General features: G+C 38.8%; 1 protein-coding gene across 1 annotated transcript in view; it reads left to right on the top strand.

Annotated features, from left to right (window-relative positions):
• The window catches only part of LOC107721484 (pleckstrin homology domain-containing family H member 3-like), a 42,488-nt gene that overhangs the window by 3,949 nt on the left and 16,309 nt on the right, over positions 1-22,230 (top strand). The window contains exons 2-3 of the mRNA XM_016529506.1: positions 8,826-8,881; positions 21,411-21,499. Coding sequence (XP_016384992.1) covers positions 8,826-8,881; positions 21,411-21,499 — 145 coding nt within the window. The remainder of the gene's footprint in view (positions 1-8,825; positions 8,882-21,410; positions 21,500-22,230) is intronic.

Here is a 22,230-nt window from a genome sequence, read left to right as displayed (position 1 = left end):
TACACACCCCTTTTTGCTCTGTAATACACTTTTACCTTCTTTCTCACCTCCATCCTGCTCTTTTAACTCCACTCTTCCTCTGGCAGGGACCTCAGCCAGTCCATCTCCCTATGCCAAGTGGACTTACAACTTTCCCTACTCCCTACACCATCATTGTTAATGTATGTGTGTATGTACTAAACTCTAGTTGTAAATTGTGGCGTGCTGGTTGTGAAGCGTCTTGCCGCTGACCTGGATAGCGTTTCATAGATTTAGCGCGAAACCTGTCACATGCACCTTAGAATACAATAATATTTCAATATTTAATATGTCAATAAAATCAATTGTGCTCAACAAGGCTGCATTTATTTGATCAAAAATAAAGTAATAACAGTAATAACTTTGTGAGGTTTCATGATTAGCCCATGAAGTTACAGACATACATGTACAGTGCTGCTTGAAAGTTTGTGAACCCTTTACAATTTTCTATATTTCTGCAAAAATATAACCCAAAAGATCATCAGATTTTTGCACAAGTCCTGAAAGTTGACAAAGAAAACCCAATTAAACAAAAGATATGAAAATATATATGTTGTCACTTATTTATTCAGGGAAATTATCTAATATTACATATCTGTGTGTGGCAAAACTCGCAGTTATATCATTGGGTAATTATACTACATATATATTTCAGCATCAGGGAGCCGCTATTATACCTGGCATTGAAACTTGCATCGTGCTTTTTAGTTTCACTTTCACTTTCGAGATTCGCGATCGCACGTACTCTGTTTATACTATGGAGTGGCAGTAGCTACTTACCACACATTTTACAAGATTATATATTTGTCAGTGGTACTGAGGATCTGCAAATCATTCCATCAGTTCAGCACGTCATAAATAGAACGCGGCAGCAGTTTACTGTCGGGGATTTGTCATGTCGTGCCGTGCCGCATCCAGTGTAGACAGCATCACTGATATAATGAGTTCTGTAGACTGATCTATAATAAATCTCTATAATAGATGAGTGGTTCTATAGTATTTTGTCGCGTCGCGTCCGGTGTAGACACGGTGTTAGGAATCGTGTTTTCCCTTATAAGGATTCACGCTTCGGGCACACCCCCTAACTCCACCCCCACACCCCTCGCCCCCGCCGATGTCATCGTCCATCGCGATGTTTCACTGTAGACATCGCCCAACCCTACAGGGATTTATCAAAGTCTGACCATGTTTGTGGAAGTGAATCATGGCACGAACAAAGGAGATCTCCGAGGACCTCAGGAAAAGAGTTGGTGTTGCTCATCAGGCTGGAAAAGGTTACAAAACCATCTCTAAAGAGTTTAGACTCCACCAATCCACGGTCAGACAGATTGTGTACAAATGTAGGAAATTCAAGACCACTGTTACCCTCCCCAGGAGTGGTCCACCATCAAAAATCACTCTAAAAGCAAGACGTGTATTTGTCCGTGTGGTCGCAAATGACCTCAGGGTAACCTCTAAGCAACTAAAGGCCTTTCTCACATTGGCTGATGTTAATGTTCACGAGTCCACCATCAGGAGAACACTGAATAACCATGGTGTGCATGGCAGAGTTGCAAGGAGAAAGCCACTCCAAAAAGAAATCGCTGTCCATCTGCAGCTTGCTAAAGATCAAGTGAACAAGCCAGAGGGGTATTGGAGAAATGTTTTGTGGACAGATGAGACCAAAATAAAACATTTTGTTTTAAACGAAAAACGTTATGTTTGGAGAAAAGAACACACCTCATTCCAGCATAAGAAACTTATCCCCTCTGAAACATGGTGGTAGGCCTGTCGCAATAATCAATATATCGACTTGTCGCGCACGCGTAATATATGTACATGACCGCAAAATTTTTTTGTGACGCAATATATCGCCCATTATATTTACTTAAAAATTAATGTTACTATGTTTTGTACATTCCACTTGAGCCTGTGTCTTTTGCAGCTTCTCGTACATAACGTGGTGTAGTCACGAGGTGCTAGTTCAAAATGTGTAGGCCTTCTTGCATTATTATGCCGTTACATTATGATAATATATTCAGTGGCATAAAATGGTGTTTAAAATGACTATAATATCGCTTATCGCAATTATTTCTGGGGCAATACATCGCACAACAAAAAGTTGTTATCGTGACAGGCCTACATGGTGGTAGTATCATGGTTTGGGCCTGTTTTGCTGAATCAGGGCCAGGACGACTTGCAATCATTGATGGAAAAATAAATTCTGAGTTATACCAGCAAATTCTAAAGGAAAACATCAAGACATCTGTCCGAGAACTGTCTGTCTCAAGAGAAAGCGGGTCATGGAGCAAGATAACGACCCCCAGCACACAAGTCGTTTTACCAAAGAATGGTTAAAGAAGAACAAAGTTAAATGTTTTGGAATGCCCAAGTCAAAGTCCAGACCTCAATCCAACTGAAATGTTGTGGAAAGACCTGAAACAAGCAGTTCATAGGAGGAAACCCACCAACATCACAAAGTTGAAGTGGTTCTGTACTGAGGAATGGGCTAAAATTCCTACAAGCCGTTGTACAGGTCTGATCAGCAGTTACATGAAATGTTACCTACAGTTACTGCTGTAAAATGGGCTCACACCAGATACTGAAAGCAAAGATTCACATACTTTTGCAACGTACAGATATGTAATAATGGATAATTTTTCTCAATAAATAAATGAAAAAGAAAATATTTTGTCTCATTTGTTTGATTGGGTTCTCTTTGCCTACTTTTAGGACTTGTGTGAAAATCTGATGATGTTTTCGGTCATATTTATGCAGAAATATAGACAATTCTACAGGGTTCATAAACTTTCAAGCAGCACTGTATATATTTAAGAAATATATATATATATTATTTTTATATTTGTATATAATAAATCATGTACATGTATGTGTGTGTGTGTGTTTATATATAAACATATAAATATAGGCTACACAGTACACACATATATTATGTAAATAAACGTTTATTTTGGATGCGATTAATCATGATTAATTGATTTGACAGCACTGATACACTGAAACTTTGATACTTTGTTTTCAGGATTCATTGATGAATATAAAGTTAAAAAGTAATCATAACATTATGAATGTCTTTACTGTCTCTTTTCATCAATTTCATGCATTCTTGGTGAATAGAAGTAATATTTTTGTTCCAAAAAATCGTATGACTGATTTGTTGAACTTTCAGCCTTGTAAGCATGTAATAATAAAACAAATCTCACAAATTAAAGTAGATTGCAGAAATATAAAAACAAATCTGTTGCTTTACCACACTCAGTATTTAGGTAATTCAAAGTCACTGTAATAAACATATAGGCTTATGTAAACATGTGGATTGCACTTTTTAAACACTGTCTGTTAACTTTGGACAGTCGAATTCTTCAGTAATGAAATGCACCGTAACACAGTTACTCCACGTGTAGTGTGCCAGGGTTGCCAGGTTTTTACAACAAAACCCTCTCAATTGCTACTCAAAACTAAGCTAAAACTATCCAAATCGTGTTTCGAGGGGGGTCCACTGGTAAAAATTCCAGGGGGTAAAATACATGTTTTTTTGGAGGGGTTCCCCTGGTAAGATTCGCACTCCAGGGGCTAAATATCACGTTTTTGGAGGCAAACCACGGACTTGGCAACACTGTAGCGTGCCAACTTGATGCTTCCTCTGAAGACTGCTTAGATGTGTTCGACTTGAAGCAGCGCTGCTTAGACGGTGTGTGTCGTCAAAGTACTGCGAGAGCTATAAGAGAGCGGATGTCTCCTTATACTTTCTCTCGCCGTACTTTGATGTCATACACAGATCATTCTTCAAGTCAAACACACCTCTTTACTCTCGCGTGTCACATGACTAGCTGCCTCTGCGGTTGAAAAATCGCATTTTTTCATATCGCGATATTATCGCAAATGCAATTAATCGTTCAGCCGTAATCGATACCTAGAAACTAGACATTTTTATGAGTATTATGGTGACTCTTTTAAAACAAAGAAAAGATATGGCCTAAAATAAGAAATAATTACTAATGTAAACAAAAAAAAATTTCTTCACACTCAAATGAAATGTTTGTTGTTTCTTTGAAAGAGTTTGTGTAAGAAAAGAACCGTTTTCGTGACTTTTTAGCCTCATGACCCTCAGGAGCCCGCAGCCCGGCACGGAACGTTCCTACGAGGCCGTGCCAGAGCCCTGAAACACGATGCCACAGAGCGGCACAGACTTAGTCGCACACACATAGAGGTGCGTGTCTGTGAAAGAGGTCAAGGTGAGGGGGGCTAGAGTTACAGCTGATGTGGGGGAGTCAGACTGAGTCAGTTTACAGCCGGGATCGATTCTGATAAACCTCACAGAGTCACTGGACCTAAGGGCAGAATCAGAGCCAATGCATACCTTTCATTAATGAGAACCCGCAGGCGAACTGAGTGTGGCACTGCCTGCCAGTGGGTGGGCGGTTGACGGGTCAGATGGTCATCTCAGTGGGTAGAAATACATGGTTGTGTAAATGAGCCTCTTTGTAATTTTCCTGGAAATCAACTTTAACTAGAATCCACTCATAAACAGTATTTATTGCAAATTGCGGCGTGCCCGCTGCCTGTATGGTGAAACACTGCTTTTATTGACTACAGGACCATTCACAAGAAAATTGCTGGCAAAACGGTAGGAGCCAACTAATCTTTCAGGACACTTTTGTACATGTTTTTTTTAGCCATCACCTCCCAGAAGGTATTCGAGGCTTCACTTTGTGTGTGTTTTAGTTTAATAGTGTTGACAGAAGCAACACAGTTCAAGCAGGAAATGTTTCCCTCTATGTCTGAAGTTGGTTTCTCTTCGTCCCTTCCTCATGTATGTCATTTAAGGGATAGTTCACCCAAAAATGAAAATTCTGCCATCACCCTCATGTCGTTCCAGTCCTGTATGACTGACTTTCTTTTGTGGAACTCAAAGATATTTTGAAAATCTTTTTTTGTCTATACAGTGAAAGTGAATGGAGAATGAAAAGTCATACAGGTTTGACATGAGAATGACTGAATTTTTATTGTAATATTCAGGCTCAAGTACATGCATGTCAGGTAGAACAGAGAGGAAACTAAAGCTGACATCAGATCTGTTCGCAGGGAAGGACAGTGGATTTACTGTCCAGTGGGTGTGAAGGGTCTGAGTGCTGGCTGCGGGACAGAGTTTGTCCGGTGGGGCAGAACTGGGTTGGTATTGCATGTAGACGGATTGAGCACAAAAGTGCTCCATGTCTTTGTCAGTTCTAAGAACAGCCCTTATTTCGAATTTTATGATCTGCATGCAGCAGTCAAGTGCCCGGGACTGCTAAGTGTTTGTGTGTTTGAATACACTGCCAAGTACTACAGAAGAGGTGCTGTTACTAAGTGCACTTGTTCATAGAAGTATGTTTGTTGGTTTATGACCTAGTAACTAAGTGTTAGCCAAATTGCAAAATTCAAATGCAAAAATGGTTTATAAAGAAACTAAATAATGTTACATTTTTGGTAATGTAGTGTTGAAAAATGGTAAAGTTCCAGTGAAACGGAAGTAGCGACATATCTTTTATTCTGCATTGTGACATGCATTGACCCTTCACAAAAACTGCCCTCCTGTCGGCGCCGATAGCCTTGCTGTTGCACTACAGGTGTCCCGAGTTCGAATCCCGACTCAAAGGACCTTTCCCAATCCTGCCTCCTATCTCTCTCTCACTTCGCTTCCTGTCAGTTCTGATCTGTCCTATTCTAATTAAGGCAAAAATGCCAAAAAATAAATATTTAAAAAACTGCCCTCCTTAGTTACTGTTGCTATGTCCGACAAGCCATGCCGCTGTCACACTACACATCATGTTCTCACGCAGTGAAAAATACATCGCGGAGCAAAGGGGAAACTGACAACATGCCGACAGTCAAGACAGAGCAGATTACTTCTGGTATGAAACAAGGTCTCAGCTTTCAAATTTTGTCATTTTGTAAGAAATTCAAACAATAAATACCGTTATGTGGCTCTTTAATGTGTCGTGACAGATCACTGTTGCACCTCAGTTCAAGCAGCACGTGAACCGATCGTCTTTTCATATTTACTTAAAGCATGAAATAAACATGTATGAACATCAGAACATATTTTACTTCAATTGCGGAAAGATGTCAGTACACATAATTATTAAAGTTTAAGTCCACCGAAGTTAATCTATTCTCTCCTGTGATTTGTTTGTCAGACAAGATGGCGGATTCAGTGTTATGATAGGTCAGATCGCCTGTCAGTCAAGCTCTTTGTCAAGGGTCAATTAAGATTGTAGAAGTCCCACATAATGTACGTCACCAGAGACAAGACATACATTAGTCTGCTGTTGCACCGGAAGATCCAGAAAAATTAAACAAAGACTAAATATTATGGTATGTGTTTGTTTTTAGCGTGATTCTGTGCAGTTTCTAGGGTGTTCTGGCTGTTTTTAGCACGTTCCTGTGCAGTTGCTTGGGTGTTCTGGGTTGTCATTAGTGCATTGCTAAATGGTTGCTAGGTTGTTGTGAGTTTCTAGGTTGTTCTGCTTAGGGATGTAACGGTATGAAAATTTCATATCACGGTTATAGTGACCAACGTTATCACGATTATCAATATTATCACGGTTTTGTTAAAATTAGATGAAAATGTTCAAAAAGAACTGATACACACACTGTCAACCTTATAGTTTGAACGTTCGTTCGTCTTGGCTCAAAGCCACTTGCTGCGAACTTTTCTTTGCGGAAGCTTTGCGTTAATTACAAGTGAGATAACGAAATATTTAATCTCTAATCAATATTTTTTGTCCAATTATTTGCCCAGTTAGTTTTGGTATTGAGGTAAAAGTTACCTTGCATTCGCTATATAACAGTGGGTGGTGGTCACGAAGATGACTGAGCAAATTTGATGCGTTTCCCCCTTTTGCAGCGACTTTCTTCTTGCAAGATCAGCAGACAGGGTGACCGTCCTCGATTAAATTGCCTTCAGGACTCTTGTAAAAGCCCAAATACGACCAGACCACCGATTTGGTTCTCTTAGATGGCTGAAAAATCTCCCGAGCGCTGTCACTGCCTTCCGCCATTTCGTCTCGTGCAAAGAACAAAACAAAAAAACAACAACATTGCATGCTGCTTCTGCGTCAAACTGATGCTGGCTGGACAGGATTTACCGCGAGTTTTCAAAATCGCGATAATCAAATACGGTTTTGATGATAATTAAATTTTAAACGATAATACTAACCGTCAGGGCATTTTATCGTGATTTATCGTGAAACCGGTAATCGTTCCATCCCTAGTTCTGCTGTGTGATTGCTAGGGTGTTAATGTCTGTGTTTTAGCACTGTGCAGTAAAGTGAAAATTACTGAAATTGTAAGTCCACTTATATGAAATCAAATAGTGGAGGCCTAGTTTAATTATGTAAATATGTTCAAATACGTAACCCTAAGCGTGAGCAGTAATGGTGATGCTTGGCTTGTCTAGCTTAATTTAAGAACAATAAAGGACAATGGGAAATCCAAAATCAGACTGCTAGGTGATTGTGTGTTTGTGCATGTGGTAGTTTCAGAACATGACTCCGTATCATGTAGCAAATAGGAAGTGTGGTCAGTTTGGTACCGTTCCGGTTTACATCTGCAGAACCCATGGGGTTTTCTTTAACCAAGGGAGACTTTTAGAATCCAGTAAATGACCCTATGACTCACAGCATGGATTAGGTATCTGTACAGTTGTTTGACAATTACCATACAAATTACATGACTTAACTCATCATTAGTTGACAATTATGAACGATAAAACACCATACAGTCGGCTAACTGCCATTATGACCAATTGCTACATTTTCTTTTGGTTAGCCACGTTGAGCCACATCAAAGGCTTTCCAGGTCATTCCGGTTGACCTTTCCTGGACCCCAGCTGCAGTCCAAAGCTCTTTTCTCCTTCCGTCTTCCCCTCTTTAATATGAGCTCTGAGATGGGGAAGGGGAAACCAGACCTGAGGAATGCACTAAAGAATCCGGACATCCCTCGAACCGTAGCCCGCCATGCTGTCAATCATCTGCGCAGGCGTCAACGGCCAAAACATCTCAGACAGCTAGTTTTTGAGGCCATTGTTAGCACATTGTGCAACAGTGGAGTTGAATGTACGGTTACTTTGAAGGTTTTCACCCATATGCTGGCATTAGATTTTTGGTGTAATGCCAAGCCATAATTATTTATAATGACTCATAATTAAAGACCAGCTGTTTCATGACCAACCTATTTTTTTTCCACCTGGAATGTTAACAGAATGTGGCTTTTTGTTCATTTAATGTTTAAGGGAAACACATATGACACTAAAATAATGCAAAAATATTAACTAATGTACTGTATATAGAAAATGTAATACAAAACACCCTGATGTGCATTACTGATGGCACAAAGGAAGAGACTAACTTGTGTCACTCACACTATATTATACAGTAATTCATAGTTTTTGCTTGCAAAAACCATACATTTGACAGAATTCTACAACAGTGTTATATACAGTGTGATGCTAAACCATTTACAGTTTTTCACCATATATGGTAATGTAACTTACAGCTAACCAATTAACAGGCGTTTACTGTAGAAGCATTTTTTACAGTTGGTATCGACCACTGAAATTCTGGTATTATGGCAACCCCAAACTAAAGTACTAAATAGAACCATATGATGCGTGTTGAACATATCGAAACAAAGGAAGTGAAAGAGACTGAATGTTCTTCATGTACTGCACATCCTTCGAGAATATCTAGCAGAGTTTACTGGAAGGGAAGTGAGAGATCAATACCTGCCAGATGCCCATGTGTTCTGTCCTTTCTCTTTTACAGGGGCAACTAGAGGTCACTCTGTCTCAGCCCACTTGCACAGCCAACGGCACACCCTGGTGAGTTCAGCCATTAATGATGTTTAATAGGGTGTGTGTGTGTGTGTGTGTACCTGTCCTACATCTCCCTCACAACCTGGACAGATAGATTTGTCAGTGCATACAGTACATATCCTTACAAAAAAGTACTGTGGCGGTACAGGGATTGTATCAGATGGTAATACCATCTCATTTTGATATAAATAGCATACAGAACTAGTTCTTATGCTCACCAAGGCTACATATATTTTATCAAAAATGCAGTAAATCATTAATATTGTGAAATATTATTACATATATAATATAACATATTAAATAAAGTATGATTTTTTAAATAAGTGTTTTCTGTTTAAACATATTTACAAATATAATATACATCAGTTTTTTAAAAATGCCTTTACTCCAGCCTTAAGTGTCACATGATTCTTCAGAAATCATTCTAATATGCTGATTAGTGCACAAGAGACATTTTTTATTATTGTAAATTTTGAAAACAGTTGTGCTGCTTCATATTCTTGTGGAAACCGTGTTGCATGCTTTTTCAGGATTCTTTGATGAATAGAAAGTTGAAAAGAACAGCATTTTTTTTTAAATGTACACACTTGTTATACAGCCACTTGTAAGATAATGGTATGTGAGCTAGCCTGACTACTGTATGTCAGCGTTGGGTGTGTCACAGCACAAAGAATCAAGCACACTCACAAAAAGCTTGTTGATGTTTATACAAACTCAAAGACTCATCTCCTGAGCCACTGCACAAAGGAACAAAATGTAACCAACACAATAAATCAGTGCAAAATAGTTTTAATAAAGCTCAAATAGTCTTCAGTTTACACATCTGTTAGGCTGCATTTACACTAGTTAGTGTTTGTTTTAAAACGCATAGCTCAGACAGAATCATAATTTCTGTTCATTTTCCACTGATTTACTGATGAGCATTAGCAGCTTCCAGCGCTGTCTGCTTGTGTTCTCTCTTCCATGATCGCTGCTCTGACTCTGAGGTTATAACATATTTAATTTCAGCAACATTATATGGCCAAAACACACATTAGATGGCAGGGCCGGATTTACCTATTTTAGTGACGTAGGAAAAACACATTTTTGGGCCCCCTTCCCTATTAATATAATAGATCTAATATTGCCACCCAAGCAAACAAAAATGGAAACCGATACAGTGTTTTCTATCGGAATAAGCGCTTGCGTAGCCTTACATCTAAGGGGGCTGGGACGCATTCACACTACAGCCTGACGTGTGTACGCCACTCTCTGGGTGTGTTCGACTTGACGCGGACTGACTGTGCAGACCGATCGGTGTATTACAGTACCACGAGAGCTAAAGAGAGCAGACTGCTCCGTGCGCTTTCGAATCGCTCTCGCGGATGATCGATCTGCGCCGCACCTCTTCTAGTCGAACACACCGGCTAGTGCTGCAGGCTTATTGGCTCACTGACGCTGATGAGATTAACCCCTTAGGTATCGAAATTTGGTACCGAACGACGAGACGTTTTTTGATACTCGATGGTATCGAGGCAATTCGGTCGGTGCCTAAAAAGTATCGAACTCGATACCCAGCCCTAGCCAGACGGCGACTCAGTCTTTTTTATCGCATGTAGAGGTCGCTCTGTCTCATCACGGATTAGACACACACGTGCTGTCATCCTCGACTGCCTGGATGTGGAATGTCTTGGCAGTATTCTTGAGTAAACTGTATTATTTTTAGCAGAGGTCAGAAATACTCACTCCATCATACTGTCCTCAGTCACCATATCTGAAAGAAAGCATTGTCTTTGTATCTGTCGCTCTTGGTTTATTTCCTCCTGTCTTTTTAAAAAATCTCAAACAAAAGAGCATTTTGCTCATTTTTGGCTTTCTCCTGTTGCCAGCTGTCAGTCCATTAATGGGTCAACCTGACAGGTCACAACTTGGTGCTAATGTGTTTCCCACGTTTTAACAGCTGAGCGCTTGGACTTTCATTGTTAAAGTCTGTTGTTGTTGACTGAAATATTTTTTAACCTATTTTTTAAAGGGGTCATGAACTGAGAAACTAGGCCTGGGCGATAAAACGGTATCGATATTTATCGACGGTACACCTTCTTCGATAATGATAGAAAAAATGTTCGATATATAGTGCACAATATAGGCACATGCTATGAGTGAAGCAGACAGCACACACAAACACGAACACATGCTGAATTGAGTGCTGTGCCTGCCTGTGATGAGGAGATTGTGAATAAATTTTTTTTATATAAGTCGAATTTAAAATAAACATTGGCATTTGATTGGCGCTTCGGCTCTTTGTATTAAGCAAATACATGATGCTGTTCTGTACATAATTGTTTATGCAATTTACGAAATTATATTTGATTTATATGAGATAATTTATACGTAATGCACGTTTTTTATAGACGGTTATTTCTTGCGTTGACAATTTAATTATTTTGCTAATTTAATTGAATTTAATGCGTTGCATTATTTTGCTCATTGCGCCCTCCTGTGGCCTCGGGAAACAAGCCAAACGTTTCCTTAAGACCTATTTAATTTGCATATAAAACATTAGAAATTATATATTTGTTTAATTTTTATTTTGTGTTTGACTGTTAAAACAAAAAAATATTTGTTTGTCTCAATAAATTGGGTTAATTTAAAAATACAGTGGTTAAATGTAAAAAAAATTTCTATTGCTCTTTGTTTTAAAAAAGGTTATAACAAATGTCAATAATTATCGATACCGAACAATATGAAACATTATATCGATGATACATTTCTAGCTATATCGCCCAGCCCTATGAGAAAACAAAATTCCCTTGATCTTTTGACATATAAGAGGTCATTGTACTATAAAACATCCTGTAAGTTTCAGAACTCAAATCTTTCTCGTTAGTCTAAAAACAGCTTATATTGAAGGCTGTCTGCCAAAACAATAGCTTGTGAAATGTACGACTCTGATGTAATAATGTGGATAAGCACCGCCTCCGCAGAAGAAGATCAACTCCTCGACATCACTGCCTGTTTGGCCCCGCCCACCGGTTCATGCATGTGGTTTTTATGAGAGAGGCGAACGCGCAGGTCTACACAGAAACCAAACGATAAAGATGATCTGAAGACAACAAGATGCTGTGCAGTGCCATTGCATTGCATTGCCTTCCTTCTTGATCCCAACGTTAGGAAATAGTGAATTAACTTTATTTTTAATAAATATCCAGACCGCGTCAGTAAGAACTCAAACAAGGCACAATTCGATGTGGGATTTTCAGAAAGATTGAAACTGAAAGACGATGCAGTGCCGACTATATTGGATCTGACAGTAATGTCGCAACACACAAGTGTATGTAACTGTTTTCATTAGTGGTCACTACTGCTTTGTCTGTTATTACAGATCGTTTGATATGTACTGAGTATTGATGCGTTTTTAACCTAAATCACAGCAGCGTCCATCTGTGAAGGATGTAGACTGTCAAACATACACAACTGTTAGCAGCAGTGGCGTTTACTTCTGAGTCTACAATCCACCACACCTATTCAAACAGAGCGTTTAGATGAAGGGGGTTAAAACAGGACAGAAAATAGCTTGTTACTTCTAAATTATGATGTTTTTTTTTTAAGTGGACCTCAGAGTACAGTATAAAATAAAAAACAAAGTCAGTTCATGACCCCTTTAATAAAGATTGTAAATCATTGTTTTGTAATTTTTACATTTTAATTTTCACATGAGTAAATTGAACCTTTTTTGGATGCTTTGTGTGGTGAAATGTGACCGTGCATGTTGAGCAGATTTACACACACACAAACACACACACACATGTCTGGTTTGCTATCCTTGTGGTTAAGTCCCCACCAGAATAGAAAAACAGGTACACACACACACACACTTTACTTAGCTGTCTAAAAATAACTTTAATTAAACTATTATAATTAATAATTATAATTACTAGAAAATAACCCAAATAAATAAATATATAATTACTAGAAACCCTGAAAGAAAACTTTTTAGAATAAAATGAGGGCATTCCAGAATGTCCCCAGAGGGCTTTTTTTCACATTTACTTTCTTTTATGGATAATTTTGCTTTCCAACATTGCTAAGTGTGCATACATATATACACATGTGGTCAAGTGTGCACAGGCCTTCCAACAAGGACATTGCTTATTTAGTTAATAAACAAGCAGCACTTCATTTTAACTGGATTAAAATCAATCATCTATTGACTACAGTTCAACATACCACAAGTGTACTATAGAGAATAATGCTATAGAGATTAAGTGTACTACAGAGAGAAGTATGCACTCAGTGTAACAAAGAATGAAGAATGCCTACTTCTTTTTTGTTTGTCATGTCTTAATAATGCTATGACAATGGGGGAGTTAGCAGTTAGCCTTTTTTTTCACAGGCTAGCTGCCTAAAACTGATATTGTGTTCCTGTAACAAACCAATCATTTATTTCAATCTAGAGAGTGTGTGTGTGTGTGTGTGTGTATAATGGATAACTGGGTTATATTAGCTTTTATCATGATTGTGTTAACCATTGATTAATCAGGCTATTGATGTCTGTTACTGTAAGTCACATGGAATTGGCAGTAAAAGTTACACACAAAAGAATCTCCTTTATTCAGCAGACATTTATGGAGGAACACATAAAATGTTTCCCTTCTTTTTACCTTTCCTCCATCCCTCCATTTCTTTTATCAGTTTCCTGTCAGTGTGGGCCACACAGCTGGTTTGGGTTAGTGAGCTTATGCCACCGAGAGCGTCAGAGAGGGAGGGTTACACACACAGTGCTACTTTGCCTTCATATTAACCATTTTGCCTGGCAGTATTACCAACCAGAGTTTCCAGTTCCATGACGCTATTCCACTGAAAACATACAAAACATTTCAATTCACGTCTCCAACCACAAAATGGTTTCATACGGCCACCTCACGCCTTTATCCTTAAATCTTCAAATCAGTCTTCTTCGGCTTTTAATATTATTCTATTTTTTTATTTTTTTGTCATATGCTGCACAACTGCACCACATCTAACTGAAATACACTTATGTGAATTGACTTCTATGTATTTTTATTCTTTATACAGTAAGTTTGTAGTAAGATTTTGTTGATGTTTTTGAAAGAAGTCTCTCATGCTTTGATCAAAAATACATAAAAAATGGTTATATTATGAAATATTGTTACAATTTAAAATAATTGTTTTCTATTTTAAATATTTTAAAATGCATTTTATTCCTGTGATGGCAAATGTACGCTGATTTGCTGCTCAAGAAACATTTCTTAATATTATCAGGGTTGACATGGGTTGTGTTGCTTAATACTTTTGCTGAAACTGTGACATTTCATCAGGATTCTTTGATTAATAGGAAGTTAAAAAAACAGCATTAATTAGAAATAGAAATCTATTCTAACATAAATTTCTTTACTGTCACTTTTGATCAATTTAATGCATCCTTGAATACAAGCGTTAATTGTTATTTTAAATGTTTCTTACTGACCCCAAACTATTAAAATAACTTTGTGTATTGTAATTGTGCTTATAAAAGGATGTCAGTTACTCAACTGGTTTCCAGGTCATTTTAGTTTGAGACTCTCAATGTCCAGGCACAGTTTTGTACTTGTAAAGTAAGGAGAGAGAAGGTTTTGCATCTGGACTGCATAGGTTTCTCAGGGTGAATTTGCTTTCACTTCCGTAAACAAGCACAATTTGCTTATTTTCCTTTCTTCCCCTCATCAAATCAGTGCTCAGGGTGTTGCATTTTACATCTCTCACCAAACAACAGCTAAATTTTCTGCAGCGCTTTCCACTTTCCCTTCTAAATCGTCCTTCCTGTTCTTTCTTCCTCTCTCTCAATTTCTTTAACCATCTTATGAGTCGAATTGATGTCCATGTCTCTATCCATGTGTCAGCAAAGTCAACATCCCACTTGACTGACAGTTTGGTTTATTTAATATTTTGTCTAGGCTGCTTTATCTTATATTTCCATTTATTTGTATTTCTCTCTTGCTGTTTCTCCCTCAAGGCTTCCATGTCTAGATTTGGAGAAAGGCGCATTCATTTTCCTCTCCTCCTTTTATTATTCCTGTCGTTTAATCCTGTGTGACAAATTGCTTCCTGCTCTGCTCTCCCTCTTACAGGAAGTCGACTCGCAGGCCCCTCTTGGGGGCCACTGCTGTGGACTCTGGGAAAAGAGTGGGCAGCAGTGGGTAGGATTGGGATGGGTTTGATTGGACAGCCGTGGAAACCTTGTAGACACACACACACACACACACACACACACTTATCTCACAACCCTCACCTCTTTACAGATCCACTACACCAGTCCAAACCTGCGTTCCAGCTGTGACTATTGAATAAACCTCTACTTTACAGTTTCCAGACATAAACTTCAAACACGCCTCCACATCTAACACATACTCACTCACACGATCACACAACACAAATCTGGCTATAAACTTCAATCTTCAGTCTCACATCGGAAAGAAAATGACAAATTAGACCTCTAAATGTCCCAGTTGATTCTCTTACACAAGTTTAAATAGAAAGCAAATGGACATTTTTTTTAAATAACAGATCTTAGCAATAGATATGTTTTCATCCAAGTTATTTTCTGCTAAAATGGTGTTAAACATTTCTTAGGAAATGTGAACATTATAGAAATGGAGGGAAATTGGCACAAAATAGAAATGGAAGTGGTATACACTGGGGAAGCCACTCTTTTATTAAATGTGATGAATTAATTATGTTTTGGAGCACAATAAGTGACTGACAGTAAATACTTTAGAGAGCAACAGTGAATGAGCCAATCATTTTGATAGGAAAAATTAAGATGCAAATTGTTTAGTCACGTTTAGTGACTTTACCTAGGAATTTATTTGGTATGTTTCTATTGTAGTTTATGCATGTCTTCTTCCTAAATAAAAACTGTATCTGCCTCAAGTGAGCATATCCTTTTTTTCTAGCATTTTGCAAATTTTATTCACATCATGGAAATTTTTTATATGAATATCGCTTTGAATTTAAATTCAACCCATACTGAATTACAGTATTTGAGCTGTGCTGTTCACATACATTTTATAGTTCTACAGTTACATTTTTATGTCTCCAAATTAATTGTAGGAGTAACATCTGGGACAAAGTTGATACTTATATGAAACGCAAATGAGAATTCCATAAAGTCTCTTAAGCAATCACAGATCAGTGTCTGAGCAATAAAATATTAATTTGGGCAAACATATCCACACACTCTGTAAACATTCATGATAATTTCATCATGATACACATTAATAGTTTAAAAACGATCGCATCATCGTTTAAAACCACTGACTTTTCAGTCGGAATGGCAACGGCTCATTCATTGCATGCCTTTTTGGATAGAGCAAGTATTAGTTTCTTCACCCTCATTCAGCTGACAGGAAAGGCAGAGTCAGGGTGCAAAGGGTTGGCGTACTGCCCTGCTGATGTCACTGTGCGCCACTCTTATCCTTTACAATGGATCAAACAGTCACACCACGCCAAACCCTGTGCTTTATCAGTGCCTTCGCGTGTAGGTGTGGCATTTCAAGTTCAGACACACAATAACTGCACTGACACATGTGTGTGTGTGTGTGTGTTCACTATTGCGTATATACGTATACTTTTGAATGAGACGTGACCTGCTTCATGTTGATCGGGAGTTGGTATTATTATCATCGTTTAAAACCACTGACTTTTCAGTCGGAATGGCAACGGCTCATTCATTGCATGCCTTTTTGGATAGAGCAAGTATTAGTTTCTTCACCCTCATTCAGCTGACAGGATGGTCGAGTCAGAGCACAAAGGTTTGGCTTAATGCCATGCTGATATCACGGTGCACCACTCTTATCCTATATAATGGATCAAACAGTCACACCACGCCAAACCCTGTGCTTTATCAGTGCCTTCGCGTGTAGGTGTGGCATTTCAAGTTCAGACACACAATAACTGCACTGACACATGTGTGTGTGTGTGTGTGTTCACTATTGCGTATATACGTATACTTTTGAATGAGACGTGACCTGCTTCATGTTGATCGGGAGTTGGTATTATTAGGTAATCGACGACATAATTGTGTTACATGTTATCTGGCTTCTGGGGTCCAAGGTGCTTATATTGATCTAGAGTGGTTCATTCACTCAGAAGGGCACCGCTGTTTAGACAGCCAAAGGCCAGCTACTGTAACCCTCACTTCCTGCCTTTCTTATTGCTTTCTTTAGCCACTAACTATTTTCCCAGAGAAAAGGTAGATAACAAGGTTTTGCGTTCATGCCTGCACTTTTAACAAAGGTTCTTCAGCCTCATTAGAAACCATTCTGTTATCAAGAGCCATTATTTAGTGTGTAGGCGTCTTAAGTTGGATATGGTATAGTTCTTATCTTAAGTTATCTGTCTATTGTTTTTCCCCATCTGTCGTTCTATCTATTAATCTGTCCATTGCTTTATCTCTGGTTCTAAAAAGAAATATATTTAAAATACATTTATGTATCAAGTATAGTTCAATTCTATTAACATATTTACTGACATATCACTCGATACTTACTGATAGAAAAATTATAATTAAACGTTTTATTTGGAGTACAACTTTGCACATTTCTTAACATTAAATGCTTAGTTCACTTCCACTGATTTCCTGATCTTTCTTCAGTTGAAAAGAAATTAAGGTTTTTGAGTAAAAGGATTTTTGCAGGATTTTTCTCCATATAGTGGAATTCAACAGGGACCAACGGATTGAAGGTCCAAATTGCAGTTTCAGTGCAGCTTCAAAGGGCTCACGATCCCAGCTGAGGAATAAGGGTCTTCTCTAGCGAAACGATCGGTCATTTTCTAAAAACAAAATAAAATAAAAATAATTCTATACTTTTTAACCACAAATGCTCATCTTGCACTAGCTCGACCTCACGCATTACGTAATCACGTTGGAAAGTGGTGGTGACGTAGACGGAAGCACCAACCCAGTGTTTACAAAGCAAACATACAAAGACCAGTCAAGCGCCCTTTACAAAAAAAGGTAAAACAACGATGTTGGGCGATTTTGAAGTTGCAGATGAAAATGAGATGAAAAATTTCACCCTATCCTACCTTTTTGAATTGAAAATTAGTTGTTCCAATTTAACAGCCTTTAAAGTATACCAGTTTAGTATACTAAACTGGTATCAGTGCCTTCGCACTGAATCAGTATACCAGTTTAGTATCTATCTATCAATCTATCTTCTCCACTATAACTAAATTCTCAGCTACAACCCAGAAGTCACTTTATTTTCTACATGAAGCCACAGCTCTTATGTAGCAAAAACATTTCCAGTGCATATTGTGAGTCTGCTTTTGGAGTTATGTTGCAGTGCCGATGCATGTGCTTGCTGTTGGAAACAGGCCTTGGATTGTGAGTTCCTATTTTGTAGTGCACACTCTGTGTTGAGTATTACAGGCTCCTGTACTGTCATGTCCTGAACAGAGGTAAGAGATAATCTGATGAGTCAGTGTTTCATATCTCTCTATAGCCTTTAAGTGAAATGAGGCGTGCGCCGACCTGGATCAGTCATCGCCTGCTGCTCCGGTTTTTCTGTTTAGCACCAAAATATCTGTCCTTCTAGGTCACCATCACAGACCTCTCTCAACTCCATATTTATAAAAAACATTTTTAGTCTAGACAGATAGTAAAACAGTTCTAGCCCCCCGAGACATGAGTCATAAAGCTCATCTCCACTTTTATACCCTATATCCATCCATAAGATATCTTACTGCCCTCTAAAGTCTCTATATAGCAGAGCATGTTTGTCCGTATCTGCACGCTGGTCTCATTCCAGGGGCCTCTAGCAGAGATAGACCTCGGCTCATTTTATCAGTGTGTGTTAATGCTGTCTAGATTAGGATGAGGGTTGTTCTCATGCCTGCAGGACAGAGAAGTTTTTTTGTTAAAACCGGATTGTTGATCTTGATTCTGCTCTGATCCACGAACCGGTTCTGGCAGGTTCTGACTGGCTGATTCCAGCCCTCACAGCTCCTGCGATCGGAGGCTTCCTCTTTTTGTGCTGCCTGCCTCTTTCCCTCATTCTCTCTCTCTCTCTCTCTCTTTCTGATGGATGTCTGTAAACTCTTGACTCCGTCTGAGCTTCAACTTAAATTAGAGAGTGATGCAAATCCACAGGGATCTACCACTGCATCTCCATTACACGCATACACTTGTAAACAGACCTGTAAATAAATGTACAGAACACTGATAGGGTTCAAGATATTCAAAGAACACAAAAATATTCAGACACCGCTATCGTATCTGAGGTCAATGAAGAGGCAACATACTCTTAGACCAGATTGGCAGGCTTCAAAATACAGCTTTAGAAAGTCTGGAGCCAGAATGCAGAGCAGATATTTAATTGTACATATTCATATTGTATTCTTAAATTTAAATGACATTTGTCAGCATTTAACGATAACAGTTAATAACACAGTTAAATCTTGAGCAAAACTCAAAATGAACAGCAATTTTACATATTGTACATTAAAATGTTGTGATGCCTAAATTCACATGTAGCATTTAAAACAGTTGATGTTTGCTTGATTTAGCTTGTTCAGCATTTTGTTATCGGTCATATCATGAAAATAAGCTTATTGATATTGTCCAAAATATTAATATAAGTACACATACATTGTGTGTGTGTGTGTGTGTGTGTGTGTGTGAGAGATCGGGCTCTTCCATTAGAGACACTGGGCCAGTCAATGATCATGATCTCTGGTTACAAACCATGATGTTTTTCCAGAGCATCAGCATGAGGAAATGAGTTTTGAGGACTCTCCATTTAATTGACTTAACAAATGGCTAATTTGGGTGAGAAACTAGCAAGTCCAGATAATTAGTGCCAAATGAAGTTCTGACTTCAGATAACAGGAGATTCGGGAATGTCTCGTTTGATTAACCGACACTGTCACATTCAGTTCCTCCTTTGCAGCCCGAAGTGTGTGCCAATGTTATCAGAGTGATTATCCATCCATCACTGTCTACTTCAAGGTACTTGTGCTCCCAGCATTCCCCAAAACATCTATCATTTGTTAGCTAATGACGTCCTCTGACTAATCTTTTACCTGCTCATTACAAGCTGTTATTCTGTTCTTAACAAGTCTTTTAGTCCAGGTGTACAATTAGCCATTCACTGACACCTTGATTTTTATCCATGTTGATGATGACATGAGTTGTTTCTTGCAAGAAACAACCTCAGCAATTTGTGAAATTTCATCCCTGCTGAACATTCCAACTGTAAATGGTATTATTGGAAAGTGAAAGTGTTTAGGAACAGCAGCAATTCAGCCGTGAAGCAGAAGACCACGTAAAGTCACAGAGCGCTGAGGCGCATGGCACGTAAAAGTTGCGATTCGATAGCTGAGGAGTACCAAACTTCTACTGGCAATAATACCTGCGCAAAAACTGTGCGGCGGGAGCCCCATGGAATTGGTTTCCATGGCCGAGCAACTGCATGCAAGCCTCAAATCAATTAGTACAATGCCAAGCGTCAAATGGAGTGGTGTAAAGCGCGCCACCACTGGACTCTGGAGCAGTGGAAACTTGTGCTGTGAAGTGACAAATCTGGCTTCTCTGGCAGTCTAATGATGGACGCTAGGAAAACGTTCCCTGTCTGACAGCATTTTGACAATTGTAAAGTTTGTTGAAAGAGGGATAATGGAATGGGCTATTTTTCAGGGGCTAGGCTTCTAACTTCAAGTGAAGGAAAATCTACCAAGATATTTTGAGCAATGCTTCCAAATTTGTGGGAAGAGTTTGGGGAAGGCCTTTTCTATTCCAGCATGACTGTGCCCTAGGTCACAAAGCAAGGTCCATAAAAACATGGTTGGATGAGTTTGGTGTGAAAGAACTTGACTGTGAGCCCTGACCTCAACCCCATTGAACACATTGCAAGGCCTTCTCCAACATAAGTGCTTGACCTCACAAATGCTCTGCTGGATGAATGGGCAAAAATTCCCAAAGAAAGTCTAAAATGATGAGGAGTGTCCTACTAAGGTCCTTTATAGTATAGTGCATATTTATTGAGCCCTGAGGGAATGTGGACCCACCCATGACATTTTTGTCCCAGGCCCTGTGAACTTTAGTGATGACTATTTGACAACTATTTTCTTGTCAGTACCTCTAGACCACTCTTGTTCTCCTAAGCTCTTCCTAGTTCTCTCTTTGCGTGCGAGTGTCCTTGGCGTCTCTTAGTCACGTTTATTTTCAGTCTTTTCCCTGGCTGCCAGACCGATAAAGCTCTGCCTGCCTGGCCATGGTGGTGGAGGGTGGAGGGATGTGCGTGTGTGCGTTATGTTTGTGTGTGAGATGTGAAATGTCTGCATATGTGAAGTGGTTTTGTGCTATGTTGGGGTCTGTTTTAGCAGCAGAAGTGTGATGTTGACCCCAACTTCCCTCAAGGGATGGGTGTGCATATATATATATGTGTGTGTGTGTGTGTGTGTGTTTTGGGGGCTAGGGGAGGGGGTTGTACAGTACTTACTGGGTTACAGTAGGCACACTGTTGACGTCTGTGTTGTGTTTCATGTTGTTCAGTCTGTCAGGAGTTCCTGAGGAGAAGAGAAGTCTCATCACACAGAAGAGCAAGATGACAATGGATGAAGACCCTGAGGTGCTTGTGAAGGGTGAGGAAGAAATTCTTCTGCTTAATAACTCTGATTCACCAGATCAAGTCATTATGGCTGTAAAACTAAACTGATTCTTTGCATGCATTGGTGCATTTGTGTGAATTATGGCCCCCCTTTTTTATTATGCTGGTTACTTGGAATCCTTAATCTGAAGAAAATTTGATTTGTACTTGTTTCAGTTTTACAGCATGTAGATTACAATTTCAAAGGTTGAATTGTGTTTTAAACTTTATGACATTCTGGCAGCTTTATCTGTAGTGAGTTAATCTCAAATCTGACTCATAACTACCTCTGTATAAACCAGGGTGCAGCAGGCTGAACAATGTCTACACGCGCGCACACACACACACACACACACACACACACACACACACACTTAGCCATCTAAATGAGGACATACCATATATTTCTACTGTCTTTATATAAATATAATTATAATTAGTATAAACTAACCCAAATAGACTAACATAATAAATGAAGCAATATTGTTTAGAAATATTAATATTCAACTTTATCATTATTGGTAATTATCAAGTGTACAGATAAACATGCAACTGTTCAAAAGTTAGTTATTAAATGTGACCCCAAAATAATAGGACCACAAAACCAGTCATAAGGGTAAATCTTTCGAAATTGAGATCTACACATCATCTGAAAGCTGAATAAATAAGCTTTCCATTGATGTATGGTTTGTTAGGATAGGATACAACTATTTGAAAATCTGGAAT

This window comes from Sinocyclocheilus rhinocerous, unplaced genomic scaffold (genome assembly GCF_001515625.1).
Source record: "Sinocyclocheilus rhinocerous isolate Xijiao unplaced genomic scaffold, SAMN03320098_v1.1 scaffold481, whole genome shotgun sequence".
Lineage (NCBI taxonomy): Eukaryota > Metazoa > Chordata > Actinopteri > Cypriniformes > Cyprinidae > Sinocyclocheilus > Sinocyclocheilus rhinocerous.
The sequence above is the reverse complement of the archived record's forward strand: the minus strand, read 5'-3'. Positions and strand labels throughout refer to the sequence as shown.